Source organism: Gallus gallus, chromosome 7, assembly GCF_016699485.2.
Source record: "Gallus gallus isolate bGalGal1 chromosome 7, bGalGal1.mat.broiler.GRCg7b, whole genome shotgun sequence".
NCBI lineage: Eukaryota > Metazoa > Chordata > Aves > Galliformes > Phasianidae > Gallus > Gallus gallus.
In genome coordinates, this window is record NC_052538.1 from 31,053,561 (window position 1) to 31,070,958 (window position 17,398).

Consider the following 17,398-nt stretch of genomic DNA (forward strand, 5'->3'; position numbering starts at 1 on the left):
CAAACAAGCCTTACAGGTCACTGCTTAGTTCAATTCCTGCGTAAAAGGGTTTAACATGAAATAAAGCCTTTCTCATTAAGTAACCATATTATGAACCTGTATACAAAGCCTTACAAAAATTTATGAATGGGTTTGGGACCGAGATTAGTCATGCTGCTTGTTAACACTCATAAACTGAACAAACTGTGGCTGGGAAGGACAGCTTTTTAGGGAGGATATGAGATGAGATCTGATGAGCACGAGGTTCAAGAGCTGACGATGTGTAAGTAGCCAGGCTTACAAAGGCACGTGTTCCTTCTCGTTTTTAATGCATCTTTTCATACAGACTATGGAGATCAAAGAAGGAAAGAAATCTAACTGTATCTGCTGCCTAGACCAAAGCTGGTAATAAGCATAAGACAGCCAAAAAAGCAACTCTTGTAAATGTTTTAAATAGCTTCTACTGCATACAAAAGGTGGTTCTAAAGGGACTGCGAGTAATCCCTCGTATTAAAATGGAATGTGCTGCCTTAGTTGATCAATTACAAAGATTTTTTAAGGTCTATAAATATGTATGTGCATGACTGAACCAGTAATAAAAACGTGACTTTACAAATCTCCGAGTCTCTGTGCTCGGGTCAATAAACTATGCTACATCAAATAACATTACAAGTCCTGATCTCTATGAAGTGTCGGCTGGCGGTGATGAACCCTTTCAGGAACGGCTGCTTTGTCTGTCCTGTCTGCCTGCAGAGGGAAGGACAAAGGGGTTTTGGATCAGGAATTTGTAAATAAATCTGTTTTTCCCCATTCTTCTTGGTTGAGGTGGAGGCAGACAACCTCCCAGCTCCCATCTGAGGCACAGCAGCTCCTTGCTGCCAACATGTCCCACACCAAGGGGAGCAGGACTGCTGGTTTGCAGTGATATTCAGGTTGCTGTCACTTGCATTCAGAGAACAAGTGCTCAAATGCACTTTCACTAAATTGAGACTTTGTATTTCCAAATAATGCTCCAGAAAGGAAAATCTTGGCAGATGGCCTTCCAGTCAGCAAAGGGCAATACTCATAGGCACAGATAAGGTGTTTGTGGCTTGTGTCTGACTGAAAATGGATAGCTGAAAATGGATCAAAGTATCTGAACAATTTGAATGTGCACGTTGTTGCTGCCCAATATTTGGAAGGGGATGTTTTCCCTGAGATGCCAACAGCATGCTTCACTTTGTTGCTTTATCACCCTTTGTCCTTGTGCCCACTACATGTAGCAAACCCAGTCTGGATGGGAGGCAGGAGGAGAGCTTGCTGGTGTTCTCTCTAGATGGGACTGCAGCTTTCCTGGCCATTCCTGAAAGGGTTCATCACTGCCAGCTGATACTTCACTGAGATTAGGACTTGTAACATTATTTGATGCAGCACAGTTTATTGACCTGAGCATGGAGGCTTGGAGGTTTGTAAAGTCACATTTTTAATACTGTGTCACGGGAATTCCCTCACTGCACATTGTCAGTGAAAGGGTGTTCAGCCAAGTTCTACGCTTAGAGGTGCATTTGATTTCCTGTATGTTGAAGCCCAAATCCACAAGTACTACACCTGGGTCATTTCTGTACTAAAGATCTTGCATTCTGCATGGCTGCATGAGGAAAATGTTCCCTCCAAGAAGCCAAGACTGATACAGCCAGTGACAAGTCTCAGCGAGGAGCAACTCAAAAGCACATTGGGTGCAGATCTGACTTCTCATGTCTGGTAGCCACAGGACTCATGCAGATAACTGACATGTGTGGTCATTTCAAGAGCAAATTATAACATCAGGTAGTACTGAGATATTCTGTTGTGGAAGGCCGAGAATGCCCTTGGTTTTAATTATTTACATTCATATTATTTACATTATATGATAAATGACCAAACAAGAAATACGTGCATTTATTGCTACATGCATGGCTTCGACTGAGCAGCTCTTATTTTTTGCTGTATGGCTGATATTGTAATTAAACCTTGGTATACGCTTGGGGAATTTTTAAAAAGTCTTCTGAGCTGTGCTGCACAAAGTGCTTCTTACAGATCCGTTCCTTTTCTCGTTTCCTTCATGTTTACATTATTCATATAGCAGACAGAGGGAATCAAATCTCACAGCCTACAAAAGGAGTGAAAAACAGAGGCTCGCTTGCTCCCAGTAGTAAAGAAATGTAGCGTTAAGACTTGAGACTCATTTCCAATTTTCTGTGTTCGTAGCACATTCTCTAAACAGTGCATTATCTCACACACCAGATGTGCAGCAGTATCTAGGTACAACAGGGTGCGATAAGTATGGAATTTCAGCCTTATTTCTTCCTTTATGCTTCAAGTCAAATCCTTGCTCTGATTTTAATTTAGGTTTCTGTCTTGTTTTGGTGTATTTTTTGGGGGGGGGGGGGGAGGGGGGGAGAGCGATGAGGAATTTGGCGTCCAATTACAGAAATGGAAGAAGAATAATCATCTGGGACTAAGGGTATTTTGAGTTAAAAGCACAAGAGAAATCCACATCCAAACCTCTAATTTTATTTAAATTGGTGTAAAACTAGAGGACAGAAGCAACTTATGCTGATGTGATTAATACCACTTAAGGGGAATTTGGCTCCAAGACAGCAGTCTCTTGGCTGACACAACAAACTGCATTTGGAACTCAAATAAAGCAGAGGATCCCGAAAGTTACTTGAATTGCTGTCAAACGATACTCTGGAAATACTATTTGGATATTAAGTAATTTGAACATAAATAGCTCATTTAATTTTGTCTTACTAAGAGGTGCATCGATAACAAAAACAATTACTGCTCTCTCACAGCTGAGCGGTGGTAACCTCATAAAGCAATCAGACAGTGTTGTGAGAGCATGTTTCTCATGTGTAAGTAGCCACCCTGGCAAGAGAGGAAATAAAACTTAGCACCAGGCTGAATATGAAAACTTAGATGCTGCATGCTAATTTTCCGGTATGTTAATAGCATTTGGGAGTTGGAAAGTGGGAGTTTGGGCTCAAGGGAAAAGAGAGACCACAGTGGGGGAAAACCTGCTTTATTCTTCAAGGCACATTTTGTCCTGCTGTTTCTCAAGGAAGGTTCCTTTATCTGCACGAAGTCATCGAGTGCTTTTTGAGTTCAAAGGAAACTTCTTGCTGGTTTCTGTGGGCTTTGACTGGGGCTCAGAGTCTGAACATCAGTGTGGTGCTGAGCAGCCCCGTAAAATGCGGAGGAGGCTTCTGTGAGTGTTGAAAAGGTTCAGTTCCTTGCAGGATCAAATGGCTGCACACCTTTAAAGAGGCTGAGCATGCTAGGCAGCGCTTCCAGTCATCCACAGATGAATGAGCTAATTATTATTGTTATTTTTTTTTTTTTTTGCCCTGGTATACTGTGTAGTCCAATTAAGTTGCTAAGCCAATCACATTGAAATGAATCAACCATATTGTTACATAATTCTTTTTAATAAACAGAGTTATCATTATATGAAGTAGGTTCCAAGGGTGCCAGATGCTCCTGAACAGGGAGTCTAATTTATATCATTGATTTCAAGAAGCAGCCCATTCATGTGTGATAGCTGTTATCTCAGTTTAAAGTATCTCATACATAAATGAGAACACAGATGAGCTAAATATGGACCTTATTTAATTCCCCATCACACAATCACACAGAACTGACGTCCAAAACACCGAACAAATGGCTTTGCTGTGATCGCTCTTTTTAAGGCAATTAATAGGATTGCAACAGAAAAGAAAGGCAAAAATACCCTCTCGGACTTATTGCACCCCATGTTTAGAAAAAATACTTGACCTTCAGAAAGAACTGTTTGGCTGAAGAAAAGATAGGCTAGAAGGTTACCTCTCTGCAATGGGATGGGGATGAGCTGGGTTCGCTGCAGTTCCCAGCCTGCAGTGCTCCCAGAGCCGAGCGCTCCGGGGGCGAGTGAGGCTGCGCTGGGCTTAGTGGCAGAGCAGGAAAGCAGAACAAGATGATGCGCTTTAGTTTTGATTAAGGCTTCAAGGATACTATCAGAGGAGATGGGAAGTGGAGATGATCCCTTCAAATACTGTCAATGACGTAGGTTCCCTCTAACCAGGAATAACCTTCACCCCTCAAAGATGAACGCCAGCAGAACATTTGGAGGAAAGAAATGGTGCTTTTTGCTGCTCCCGTGCCCACCATCAAAGTTTGTTTTGGACCTCAACAAAACAGCCTTAGCTGTGTGTATTTACTTGAACAGGGATGATTGAGAGCCACCTCTCCGGAAAAAAGCTGAAGGAAAAACCCCTGTGGTTTCCATTTGGACATTAGAGGGTTGATGTGTTTTGCTGTCACATTCTATTTTTAAATGCATGACACTGCACAGGTGTTCAGATTCCAAATCCTTGGCTAAATCTGTCATCTCTCAGCAGCCTGTCACTATATCAGCTAACAAAGTAAAGGGAGAATGAAGTTCCCGTATGGTAGAAAACTTCACAGTGGTTAACTATAATTCCCTTCCATCAGTGTCACTACACTTGATCAATTTTCAGGTGTTATAATTGCTTTGAGGTTCATTTGTCTATCTAGAACGGCTCAATTTAATAATTTATCTACAAGCCCTTAATATGTAGGACACTAACGTGATTAAAAATGCAAATCATTTTTGCAGGAGCAAAAGTTGTTAGTCTGACTCAAAGCATCAGCTGGCAGTTTTACCTCTGAGCTTGCTATCCGTAATATACCAGCTGATTTCAGGAAGACAAGATTTATGGAGAACCACAAATCACCTTCCTGTGTCTGCCTTGAGCAGACATCGTATCTATACCTGTGGGTATAGTTACATGTAATACAGCTAAGAGTGCAATAATCAGTGCCTTAGGCAGGCTGGTCTTAAGTTTCCACTCCAAAAGATGTCTGACCCACACTAATGTTGTTCTTTAATTTTTTTGTTGAATCTTTGCTGATGAAGCCTTTAGGGAAAGATGTACCCTGTTGAAACTATACAGGGACAGAGAGGAAAAAAAGGGAGGACCGAAGCAGTTCTTACAGGATTGGTGCCCCAGAGCCACAAGAGTGCTGTTTCTCCCTGGAACATCCTCCTCCTAAAGTAGCATATCTGATGCTCAGAAGCATGTCTGCTTCTAACTCTGCATGCCTATCTGCTGCTGCAACATTGGAAGACTGAATTCAAGTCTTGGAAGTCTTAGGTCTCCCTAGAGAAACTTGCAGTGGGATCATCATGTCCTTCTAGCTCAACTGGAGAAAAGAAAGATGAACAGCAACTATGCCTTCACAGCAGATTCTTTAAATTTTGGCTCACAGATCATTTAGTATCCGCCACTAAGGAAGAACAGTGGTGCAAGTTTCATTGATATATTGAATATAGAGTGATATAGTGTAGACAGAATGCAGTAGATTAATTTGATTCTTGTACATCTAAGTGCAAGTAATTCAAGTCCCCTGAAACATTGATTCTATTCCCTACATAATTGTTACTATCAGTAGAAGAGAACAGAGCCAGGGATCCCCTAAGCAATCTCAGCACACGCACGGTCTGTGAGGTTGGATGGGTGAGCTCATGCTGAGCAAGCTGGCTGATGTTCCTACAAGGCTGTTCTCTATCAAGTTTGAAAGGTTTTGGAGACTGAGAGAGGTCCCCTGATGCAGAGAAAAGAAAATGTAGTTACTGCTTTCAAAAAAGGCTAAGGGCAATATGGGGGATTACCAGATGCTAAGACTCCATTCAGCCCCTGGAGAAATCAGGGAGCAAATCCTCTCTAAAGTCATATCTGGGCACATGAAGGGGAAGATGATGACTGGGAATAGCCAGTTAGATTTACCATGGATTTACTAAATTTACCATGCTTGACTAAACTGACTGTCAAACATTTATCAGAAGACTAGATCTGTGGGTGCAGGGGGAGCAGAGAAATGCCCTCTACTTTGAGTAGCAAGGGATGTCACAGCCTAGGTGAGCAGACAGTCTCTTGGATGAGACAGTGTTCGTACTTGGGCTCAGAAGTAGTGACTAGCGGGTCTTACTTATACTGGAGGTCAGTAACAAATGGAGTCCCAGTCTTCAGTAAGACTGGACACAATATTCACAGGGGGATTTTCTAGGCCTAAGTTTTCCTAATTGTTATTGTTATTGAAAAGTTTTGAGATAAACAATGTTTTTTGCTTCAAATTTCTTTATAGAGTTACTTGCAAACTACACTGACTGAAGTTGTTGCTGTCAAAACTGAAGAATCTGAAGGAGGGATTTATTACATATGTTGAAATTCTACAGTCATGAAAATTTAAGTCTGACAGAAACTGATGGATGCTGAGTATGCATGCTAACCTCTCTCTCTTCACATTCATAGTGATTCCATCCATGCCAGTGATGCAATAAAACTGGAAGGGTGGGCTTCCTTCAGCAGGTTAAGTAAGCACGACCAGCAGAAGATGTGCTGTCACCTCATCCTCCCACTCAGACTTCACTGGAGAAATGCCTGTGCCAGGACGCTGGATAGGGCCTGTTAAAAAACCCACATTTTCCTAGCAGCTTTATTTTTTAAACATGGTGACTCACAGTTGATTTTGTCATTTGTAGGCTTAGACTGGCAGCATATAAATGAATTTACACATCCTTTGAAACAAATAACAATATGGACGATGTGGTAGACTTAAAGGATAGTTTTCATCTGCTGACATCCAAGGACATTGCCTTGGACAAGGACACCTGTGCATATACACACACACACTTTGGGTCATAGGATGAGATATTTGTTCTTGCCCAGTAATATAACTAGGCACAGATTGTTTCATATTTAAGTTGTCTGGAAGGAAGTGCACTTCTTGAATATATGGCTAAAGCCAGTGCTCAGAAGCATTTTGAAGAAAACAAAGGTTTTAGGTTTTCCCGTGTTTCTGAGGGGCTGATGGACTTCAAAATCTCCCAGTACAGACATGATTAACACCATGTGAGAGAAGAATTTATCTTAAAAGCTAACTTTTGAGAATGGCATTTATATTTCACGAGGCTGGAAAAGGATTCATTGTGATCTACCATCTTCATCTATCATCCTACACAGCACTGCGGCATTGCAGACCCCATCCCTTCCAGCACCGTGATGTGCTGCAGACAGGACCCAACCACTTGGTCCTAAGATTGGGATTACAATCAGATTGGAAGAATGGAGACATGTGTGCTTCACTGACTCGCATCAATCAGCTGCACTACTTTATACCACTTTAGAGAACAGCAGTAAGTGCATAGACTTTTAATACATATTTATAGTAGTGTAACTTATAAAAAGAACAAAATTTAGGAAAACCTGTAATGCATTAACTATTAAGCCTTTGCTGAGAGGAAAGAGACTGTTAAAATACTAAAATGCTCACCTTGCAGACACTGCTTAAAATTGACAAAGCGCAGCCTAGAAAGGTTATTCTGTGCCTTATCCTCCAGGGTCAATAATTCTATACTTGGAGCCTTCTCTGAACTGATTTGTGTTTCCATACAGTCTATATTTCAGATAGGCATGCACCTTGATGTTCTAACAAAATTGATGAATTTCTCCCACACATTTATTGTTATTTCTGACTACTGCAAGAAAAAAAATAGCACCTTGTCTAGCTCCTAATAGAAAGTTTATCTATTAAAGATGATCACTTGTATGAGAAACAGATTGTGGTGCCAGGTAAGAGGGCTATTTGACAGATACGTTTCTTTCAGGAATAGGAAATTTGAAGTATTATCAGGTGTATATCAACAAAACACCTGATGAATTTTACAGCATCTTTCAGCAGAAGCTGTTTTTACATATTGACAGCCATGAGAATTGGTGCTGGCTGCAAAGAAATGTGTCCCTTAGGAGCTTGTGGCGTATTTCTTTAACCAGAAATTAAGAAACTGAGCAAAATACTTAGGTATGCAATCTGTTGATGTGTAATTCCTGCTGTTACTTTTCTTTTCAGCCAGCACCGTATTTTCTCTGAGCACTGCTGTGCGTTCCATCTTGTCCATGAAGCAGAAGGCACTCCTGGAGAGTTTGCGATGGAAGTAACGTTAGGGAGATTGGTAATGGTATTCTGGCAGGAAACGAGAACGTTCTCTCTGAGCTCTAAGCTGATCAAAGTGACTGTACTCCTCCTACCTTTTGCTATTGTGCTGTTAGCTTGAGCACAGCGCTGTCACGTAGCTCACATCTTCAGAACAGACACACAGTGTACAGTGTCCCATTCTTACAGGCTCACCGCTGATGTCCGCAGTAACACTGCCTAGACACAGTGTCCAGAGATGGATGAGAATATATGGCTGTGAAGGCATCGCTGTTTGAAGCAGAAAAAAAGCTATTCTATCAATAGATCAAGAAAGAAGACAGAGGGATAAAAGTATGAGTTATTTAATTTCACCATTTTCAGACTGTTTTCATTCAAAAGAAAAGTTGGTAAAGAGAATTCAGAATATGTCTTCTCCCTGAATCTATTTGCCCATTTGCTTAGTTTGCAGAATTGCCAGATTCTCTAACAGCCCCTCATGCTCACATGGCACCTTTTAACACCAACAAGCTGTGTTAACACAGACTAGGTCAGCACCGCAGATATCTGTACATGAAGATGTTCTGTGAAAGCCAACAGGGAAGCAGGAAGGAAAAAAAAGACATAATTCACTTAAAACCCACATGATTGGTAAACAAAAGATCAATAGGGAGGTAAAACTTGGTGTGACTCACAATGCTACCACTGTAGTTCTTTGAGGAAAAGATCCCTAGGAATAGGCAAATAATGCAGCCTAAAGCAAAATACATATCAGTAGTGATAGAAAAGAAAACTGCTAAGAAGAACAGGCAGGAATTAAGAGAACTTTGTGCTGAATGTTAGGAAAAACTTACTAAAAAATACAGTGCCATCAGTTGTGAAGCTTCACAGGGGCTGTCACAAGATCTTTTAAAACAAATGGAGGAAGAATACTGGGAAACAGCACAGCAGCAATCCTGCATTACAGGAAGATACCTTTTCCTGGCATCTGTTTGTCTTTTAGAGTAAATGAGAAAAGATCAGGGAGAGCTTGAGGCAGCAAAGAAATGTTTCAGAGGTCCATAACAGGTGCCTAGGTCCTAAACCTGTCCTTTTTAAAATCACCCTTTAAGAACAATGACTGAAGTAGTCCTTATGTTTTAAGGACGAGAATTCCCTTTAGGTTGTTTAGGAGCATGCCTCACTGAGCAGCCCCCAATCCACTTACTGGCTCTGACCAGGCTTTTTTCCATCAAGGATCCAGTCCACACTGTGGTTTTCACACACCTCAGACTAAGGTCAAAGAAGAGGAAAAGCCTCTTGCAGTGATCCCGCTGCCATGTCCTGGTACCACTGGTCCTTACGTGCTGCTGTGTGTTAAGCTGAACAGCTTAGTGTAATAAGGCTGCTGGACTAGAGTGAAAGGAAACATTCCTCGAAGCCTAAAGGAGGGCTTCCAAGTTTCTACAAGGCACGCTCCCTTGTTGGGATGTCTGATCAGGTATTACGCTTCCTTCTGTGCACCTCTGAAGCCCATCTCAGGCACCATATGCAAACTGCAGGTGTTTAATTCAAAGCTGATATATAGATAATCTCTGTGCTATCTTTACGTTACCTGGAATTTTCCAGAAATGTAGAAAAATGCCTGATCACTTAGTTATCCTCAAACTGACAAAGTGAGCAAAAAATCCTTTATGTGTGTAGGTTTCCTCGCCCCACCAGAATTGATTACTTCTTTTTCAGCTGAGTATTTTGAAGAGGAACCTGAACCAGATGAATTATGCAGTAGTCCATGTTTTCATCAAAGCCGAGGAAAGATTAAAATGTCTTGTAGCCTCTACAGTAACAACCAAAACCCTGAAGTGCAGCTAACCCACAAAGTCCAAAGCAGGTTTGCTCTGGCTTTTAGGCTCATTTCTCTTTTGAGTGTTATTTTAGGCCATTTCCTATGGAAATCAAGCTTCCTATGATGCTGTTGCCTGTCAGCTATATGTCAGTCTCTCTCTAATAACTGTTCATCCATTCTGTGCACTTCAGCTGGATCCAAAAGACTTGCTGACCTCCAAGATAATTAGATTTCTATTTAATAGCTGTAGTGGGTAAGACAAATCTGGACATAGTGCATATTCTTTGTAGAAGACGCTTATTAATACCTGCTCACAGACCAGTTTATCTCAACACTAACATCCTTCAGGGCATTTAGGGAGTATCACTGGGATAGGACAAGCCAGTTAAAGTGACTACAGGTTTGCATTTTCAAGACTACAGTTTTACTGTCTAAATAGTACAAAGCTGAATTTCCTTTACAGCTAAATTTCATTTATCAGCTAATTGGCATCCATGAAAAGAAGTCTAGTTGTTGGTTGGAACTGGGCAAGACAATCCAATCCATCAAAACCAAAGATACAAAAACTATTATACAGAGATTTTGCCACATTAATCTTGTTATTCCACCAGAAAAATAATTTGTTATTCATTGAAAGAACATTGTACACATCACCAGAAGGCAGATTTCTGCAGAATGGTATTCTTGGTCAGCATAAATACAAAGACAATCCAGGATTCCAATTGATAAGGACTTTGGATTGTGCTTCTACCAGAGAGTTTGGACTGCTCTCAGCAAGGTGTAAACTAATGGCCCCTAGTAGATCCTGGAAACGTGGCTGTAACTACTTAGTTTCCTGTTTTCTGTACAAATAAAGTATGTTTTACTTAAAAATAATATAAATCAAGTGCATCTGGGTAGTAGTTTCTACTTGCTGCTATATTTTGGATCAGGTGGGCACCTCCAGAAGGAAAAGAAAGCCCAGCTGGACTGTATGATCTTGAAGGTACTTTCTAACCTAAATGATTCTATGATTTTAACACAAGAGACGTAAGTGTAAGGAGTGTGATTCAAAACTAACTCAAAAATTGATGTTTCCAGGAAGGGAAACCTAATTCCATGACTACTGTAAGCTACATAATGGTTCAGCAGTGAGGTCTTGCATGCAACTCCAGAGGTACCACAGCATCCATCTCAGCCCAACAAGTTTATCATCAGCCTTTTTCATGCTTCGAGTGGTCATAATATGGAGAGTAGCCACTGGCAAAAGATCCATCCATTTTTAAAGAAAGCAACATGCAATTTAGGTAGTGATTACTGTATATAACTGTTTCAATCATCTAAATTAAAGAGGACCAGCCTAACACACCGGATAACCCTTCTGTGGCTACGGAGGTAACATTATCTACTATGAATCTATCCACAAAGCTGATTAGCATTTTGTTAGTGTAATGAGTGGAAAACAACACAGGCTTTAGCCTTCTCCCTGACACACTGCCCAAGAAACTGAAGAACTGGGTTTTGCTCCTCCCTTACTTCACATCATATCCCTCCCCAGATGTTGCCATCTCTGGCCAGTTGAGTCAGATTCAGCAGTTCTTGTCAGCTGCTATGCTACTTTCTCCTTTAAAAATAAACCAAAGGACAAAAAAACAAATGAAGAACAAGACAGCTTTTTCTTGCATGCAGCACTAACTTCCTGATATATGAGAAAACCCAGGTCACATCCACGTGACCTACAACCAAGAGTTACACACTTTTTTCTCCCATGTTTCTGTCTGTAGGATGTGTCCAACATACTGATACGCAAACCACACTGAACTTCTCTCTCAGCAAGATACAGCAGCAGTGGTTTCTGCCTTGTGTGGTTAAGGCTGGTATTGGTGGAGCAACACACTCAGTTGTAACAACTACAGCTGGAGGCCTAAGGGACATCATTGGCCACAAGACTCTCTAAGCCTCATGGGGAACAGCAATGCTATCTTTCCCAACACGCACAATGAAAAACAGAAGCATTCAGTAGATGCTTGCAAGCAGAAAAGAAGCCAAGCAATCAGTTTTAGAGGAAAAAAGACACAGAGTCCCATATTTTTAGGATCCTGGGGTTGCTAAGCTTTGTGGTTCCCACTCTCTTTTCAAGAGATAAAAGCAGTGACAGCACCCACAGCTGCACATGGAAACCAACAGGTCCTCACATGTATGCAATCAAAGACACTGACCAACCCAGAGAGCTCAAACCTTCCTTCTCTGCTTGCCCCCTACTGAAGAGTGGCTGGAAGCAACCCACACTTCCACAGCTTCTCCAGTGGGAAAACAGCAGCAGAATAGCAGCATCACTGCTCTCACTGCAGAGCGTTGTGCCTGTCTATCCCTCGCTTCCCGCAGTAACTGCTCAGGTTGTCTTCCTCTCTCATATTCATCTCCACAGCTGAGTCTTGCTGCTTCTTTTCTCCAGGAGCACCTCCAGAACAGCTAGCTCTTTTGCCATCAAATCCATAAAAACCCTAAAATCTAGGCAATAATAACACAAATACAGCAGTACTTCTAGGCACTGTTCTATTTTCTTCGATACTGTCTACAAAAAGATGAAGTTAAGGTTGAGTATACACTGGTGATTCATGAGTTTGGAAATACCTGCTCTTCACCAAAAAAAAACAAGTATTGAAAAGCCAGGAAATTCTCAAATGATTGTCACAAACTTAAGCTACAAACGCTACATCTGGAGAAGCACAATTAGAGCACTCTAAATAACCTCACCTCTGCGTTACAATGACATAATAACCACTATTGGTCCCAACGCACTTGCCTTTAGAGACATTAGATTTTCAGTTTTATTTTTACTTCTCCCTGTTCTTACCTTTTCATTTCACTTCCCTGCTATTGGTAACTTGTATTACTATCAGCCGTTTGGAACAAAGAGAAAGCCCCAAGAATTACAGCTCTAACAGCTCTTTAACAATAACTGCAACCTAGAGTAGAATTAAGTTATTCAAATTCTGTATTTACAGTAGGTGTTGCCATGCAAGAGAGCACTGTACCAGCACTGAAATCTCTACCACACAGACAAAACCTCCTTGTCTTAACCACGGACCCACCTTCACAGCTCTTTATTTCCTCTTTCAGTACTTAGTTGTTCCCTTGCCCTTCCACTTTCTGAAGTATGAACCATGATGCAACAGTGGATGAACTTGAAGAGTATCAGAGAAAACCTGCATGAGAAATATTGAAATGTGGAAAAGGGCTTGTAATAGGATGAAATGTACCTTTCATGGATTTACTCAGCACAAGTAATGCTCTGCTGGAAGCAGAACACAGCATATTTAAGGACTGAAGTAAAGGGTGTTTCGGTGAAAGGTCCAAAAGAGGATGTTTGGAAATCAAGGTCAGGATGGATGCACAGTAGTCATGTAAGTGGGAACTTTCCTTGTGGTCCAGTGAAAAATTCAAGGCCAACACTTTTGCTTTGTAACAGGGTATATCAAAGCAGTGAGTTAGAAACAGACAAGCAGAAGTCAGAACCAGAGGCAGTAACAGAGCAAATGCACTGCCCTGTGAAGTATGCTCGCTTTCAGATAGTCACTTATCGCAGCAGTTCTGTGATAAAGGCAACAGACCCTTCCCTTCTCCTTGCTGCATTTGGTTTCACACGCGGCTATCTGCCCTGAGCACCAGAACAGCTTGCTTGGTTTCTGCCAAAGCAGCAGCCCTTACTTATGGAACTCTGTATTTGGCCGTAAGCCACTGAACATCAAATAGCATAGATCCTTTCCTTATCACAACTATTTCCCCAAAGTGCCCAAGAATGACTGCATCTCGTTCAGCACTTCTCAAGCTACCTTCAGCTCCAAACTTCGATTCTTCCACTTCACTCCTTACATTACTTCTAGTGCTTTGTTACAGAACGATAAGATGTGGGCATGCAGTGCCTACAGCACCGAGGGAAATGCCAAAATGCACCAAATGAAACGTGGGGCCGAACGGATTTCTTGACAGATTTCTCACTGAAATTAAGAATTTCACTGGAATTTCATCCGCGTGCTTCAAGATGACAGGAGGGGAGTGTTCACACTTAGGAAATGGAGTTTGGACATTTATGTGGCGGCTATTTCTGATTGTCATTGCAAGGTCATATAATACACAACCAGTCTGCAAGGCAATGGGGGCAAAACTCAAGTAGCCAGGAGGAAGACACCTGTCTTCCTCACATCACAGATGTATTTTAGATGGACATGCACATTTATCTCACTTTCCAAGCTATTTCTGCTTATGAAGCATTGTCTGGTACTACAGCAACGTATGAATGTTCTACTTAAGTTGTTGAGAGCTTTTGACTGCTAAATATTCTGTAAAATGTTTGGCTTTATTGAGAAACAAAATGATTTTCATCGTACATAAAAATGTCATCCTTTTAAAAGGCCAAAACAAAGCGTCATTGAATTTCACATAAATGTGATGCTGTACTTCATTCTAAGGTGGAGAAGAATCTTAAAATAATCTATTTTGTTGTTGTTGTTGTTGTTTTGTTACCCATACAAACACAACGTTTGTAAAATAACCACCTTCCTGGGCTTATAATGTGGTGACAGCTCTGCCCACCGACGGATGGAAGGGGGTACTTGCTAGGACTGCTGACACACCTTCAGCTGTAGGCATTGGAACGCACTGCCATAACCCTTTGTTAATTTGAGGCTGCACGGCTGCAGGAATAAATAATCAGTGGGGGTGTCTGATTACCCCACAGAAGCGTAGGTCCTGATGTGAGCGTCTGTTGCTGTGCCTCGCCATGACAGCTACCTGGAGATGCAGCAGACTGGATGTCAAACCTGCATACAGCCTCTCTTACATCCACCCCCACACACACCTTTCTCTCTTTCTTGAAGGGAGAAGTCTCGTACATCTTAAAGTCCCCATATAAGCTATGTTATGAAACACGATATTTTAACTGTGAAAATTAAATAAAACAGGAAGAAAACACCACATACTAACAGCCTATTCTTAACAAGAACTCCTCAAAATGAAAATTACCTAATACCTCAGTCTTTTCAATCTCCAATATATAGAACTCCTTCATTTATACAGAGATAATTAACAGAGCGTTGAGCAATTACGGACAAATGAAAAGTTTGATGACAATGAATGGTAAAGTACCTACTGGTGACAACACGAGATAACAATTTTTGATCTTCTTATCAATAATGCATACACTGACTGAGCACTGCAAATGACTGTTGTGCCCTATACAGCCAGCACAAGGTAAATCTGACTTAAACAGAATGCATTTGTACAGTTGGCTCCTTCAACTGACACAGCAGCATGCATCCCCACTACGTAAAGTACCCCACTACGCAGAGTAGTTAAAAGAAATACATATATATGTGTGTTATATATGTGCTCATAAGCATATAGGCAGACCTAAAAAGTAACCCAGGAAAGCATTACAAAAATGTACCCATCCTCTGTTAAGAGTACCAAATGTCAACTTCTGACTGAGAGATATCGGTTATTGTGTGTAGGCAGTCACCTAACTCTGTGTTCAGGATTGCAGGGAGATTATCTGCCATCACCTATTGCACCTCCTCAGATCTGAGAAGTTGTACTCTGCAGCTGTGCCTCTTTAGAAAGTAGAAACGTAGATAACACCCTTTTGTATTTGAAAGCCAAGCAAGTGTGAAGTTTAATTAGAAAAAAAATAAAGTACTTTTGGATTCATTAATACTTAAGAGTATGGGCACCAAAATATTTTGCATTGTGGCATCTCTGCTTGCATTTAAAGAACAAGACTGTGAATCAGTGAGCGTTTGGTGGTAGCAGTTCTAGGTTATTGTAGTGCTGCTGTTTTACAGCATGGAAAGCCAAATTTGTTTTCTCCATTGGCTGTAATATGGGGCTTCATGCATTGCATTAATATTAAGCACATTCTTGGGTTAAAAGCCAGTGTCAGGGACGAGCATCACCAATGCCTGCCTGCTGCGAGGGCTGAGCAGCCCCCTGGAGCCACGAGCACCCCGAGTGCAGTGCAGGGAACAAAGAACACACTGAGATCCATGTTCTGTGCATCACGCTCACACCAGTGTTTGCCCTCATTTTATAAGGAGCTGCAGCTTTAACCAGATGCTAACTAATAAGGAGCTGCAGCTTTAACCAGAGGTTACCCAGGTGTTCTGGTAACAGTGTGCTGAAATGTATTCACACCAATTTTGAATAAGAGATGACCATTACAAAAGCAGACCTAAAACATCTCGCAAAGCAAAACGAGAACGAGGTTTTACATTCACATCTAACCCACACGGGCAATGAAACTAACTGGCCCCGAAACTTTGCGGCTGAAGAAGGCAGGAAAGGAAGGCTCCTGGGAGCTGAGTGCCACATCCACCCGGAGATGTGCGCTGCTGCGTGCCGTGCCTGTCGAGACAGCAACTTCTGCACCGCGCTCAGCCTTCACTTCGAGAGCGCGGCGACTTCGTAACGCCGTGCCACCACACCAACGGCCGCCGCTACGAGTTTTCACCAATGCCTTTGACAGACGTTTAATAAATGTGCGGTGTTCGAGAGAGCGCCGTTTCCGAGCTCCCCTCCGCCCGCCGTTCGCTGCTCCATCGCACACCCCGGGCGGCTGTGGGCGCGCAGCGCGGTGCCAAGCCGGGCTAGGACCGGACAGCGGCTCCCCTTGAAACGAACCCACCCTTCTCACGCCGTAAGGTTGGAATCCGGCTCTCTAGGAGGGGCGTTTAATGCCTTCAAGGTTTATTACACACACAGCCACAAACTTTCAGATGAGGGGAAAGAAGCAGCACAAGTTGTGCAGCGCGAGCCTGAGGTAACGACGGGAGCCCTGAGCTAGCGCCTGAAATAAATAACTTCGACACGACGTTACACCTTCTGGAAACGAAGATCGCGAACTCTCGCCGATACCACATTGCCGGTTGTAACACCAGGCACGAGAATTAACAGAACGGAGAGCGTTCGGCCGCCCGCACGGCTCCGAGCAGCGCCTTCTCCCCGTTCCCGTTCCCAACGCCTCACGCCCCGCATCCCACAGAACGCGATTTAGGCTAAAAGCCATCGAGCCCCGCCGGCGCGCACCGACACGCGGCTCCGGCTCCGGGCACCGCCGCTCCCAGCCGCGCCCACCCCGCCGGGCAACGCCGCCCGACCCCCAAAGTTGGTCTCGGGGCTCGGGGCACTTACGATCCGGAGGACGCCCTGGAGCACGACGAGCGGCAGCGGCTGCAGGTGCACCATGCTGGCTGCCGTCTACGAGGCGAATCCCTTCGCGCCGGCCTCGCGCATCTCCGCTCCGGGGAGGGGGGGAGGGGGGGGGGGGGAAGGACGGAGCGCGGGGACGCGCTGTCCCCTCACAGGGCGCGGGCGGGCGGCGGAGAACCCCCGGCACTGCTCCGCCGCTCCGCGCCGCGCCGCTCGGCTCCGCGGGCGGCCATGGCGGGCGGGCGGGGAGGGGGGGGGAGAGAGGAGGCGGGAAGGAGGCGGCCGCACCGCCGACTCCGGGCCGCGGGGACCCCTCAGAGCCCGGGCGGAGAGCCGGAGCGGGGCGGGCGGGGTGGGGCCGGGCGTTGAGGTGGCCCCGCTACCTCGGGCGGGGACGGCCCTTCCCGGCAAGTTTAA

General features: G+C 43.4%; 1 protein-coding gene across 1 annotated transcript in view; it reads right to left on the reverse strand.

Moving 5' to 3' along the window:
- The window catches only part of NXPH2 (neurexophilin 2), a 32,568-nt gene extending 15,494 nt beyond the window's left edge, over nucleotides 1-17,074 (reverse strand). Inside the window, exon 1 of the mRNA XM_004943002.5 lies at nucleotides 16,964-17,074. Within this exon, the coding sequence (XP_004943059.1) occupies nucleotides 16,964-17,017 (54 nt within the window). The 5' untranslated portion in view covers nucleotides 17,018-17,074. The remainder of the gene's footprint in view (nucleotides 1-16,963) is intronic.
- Nucleotides 17,075-17,398: the final 324 nt, after the last annotated feature.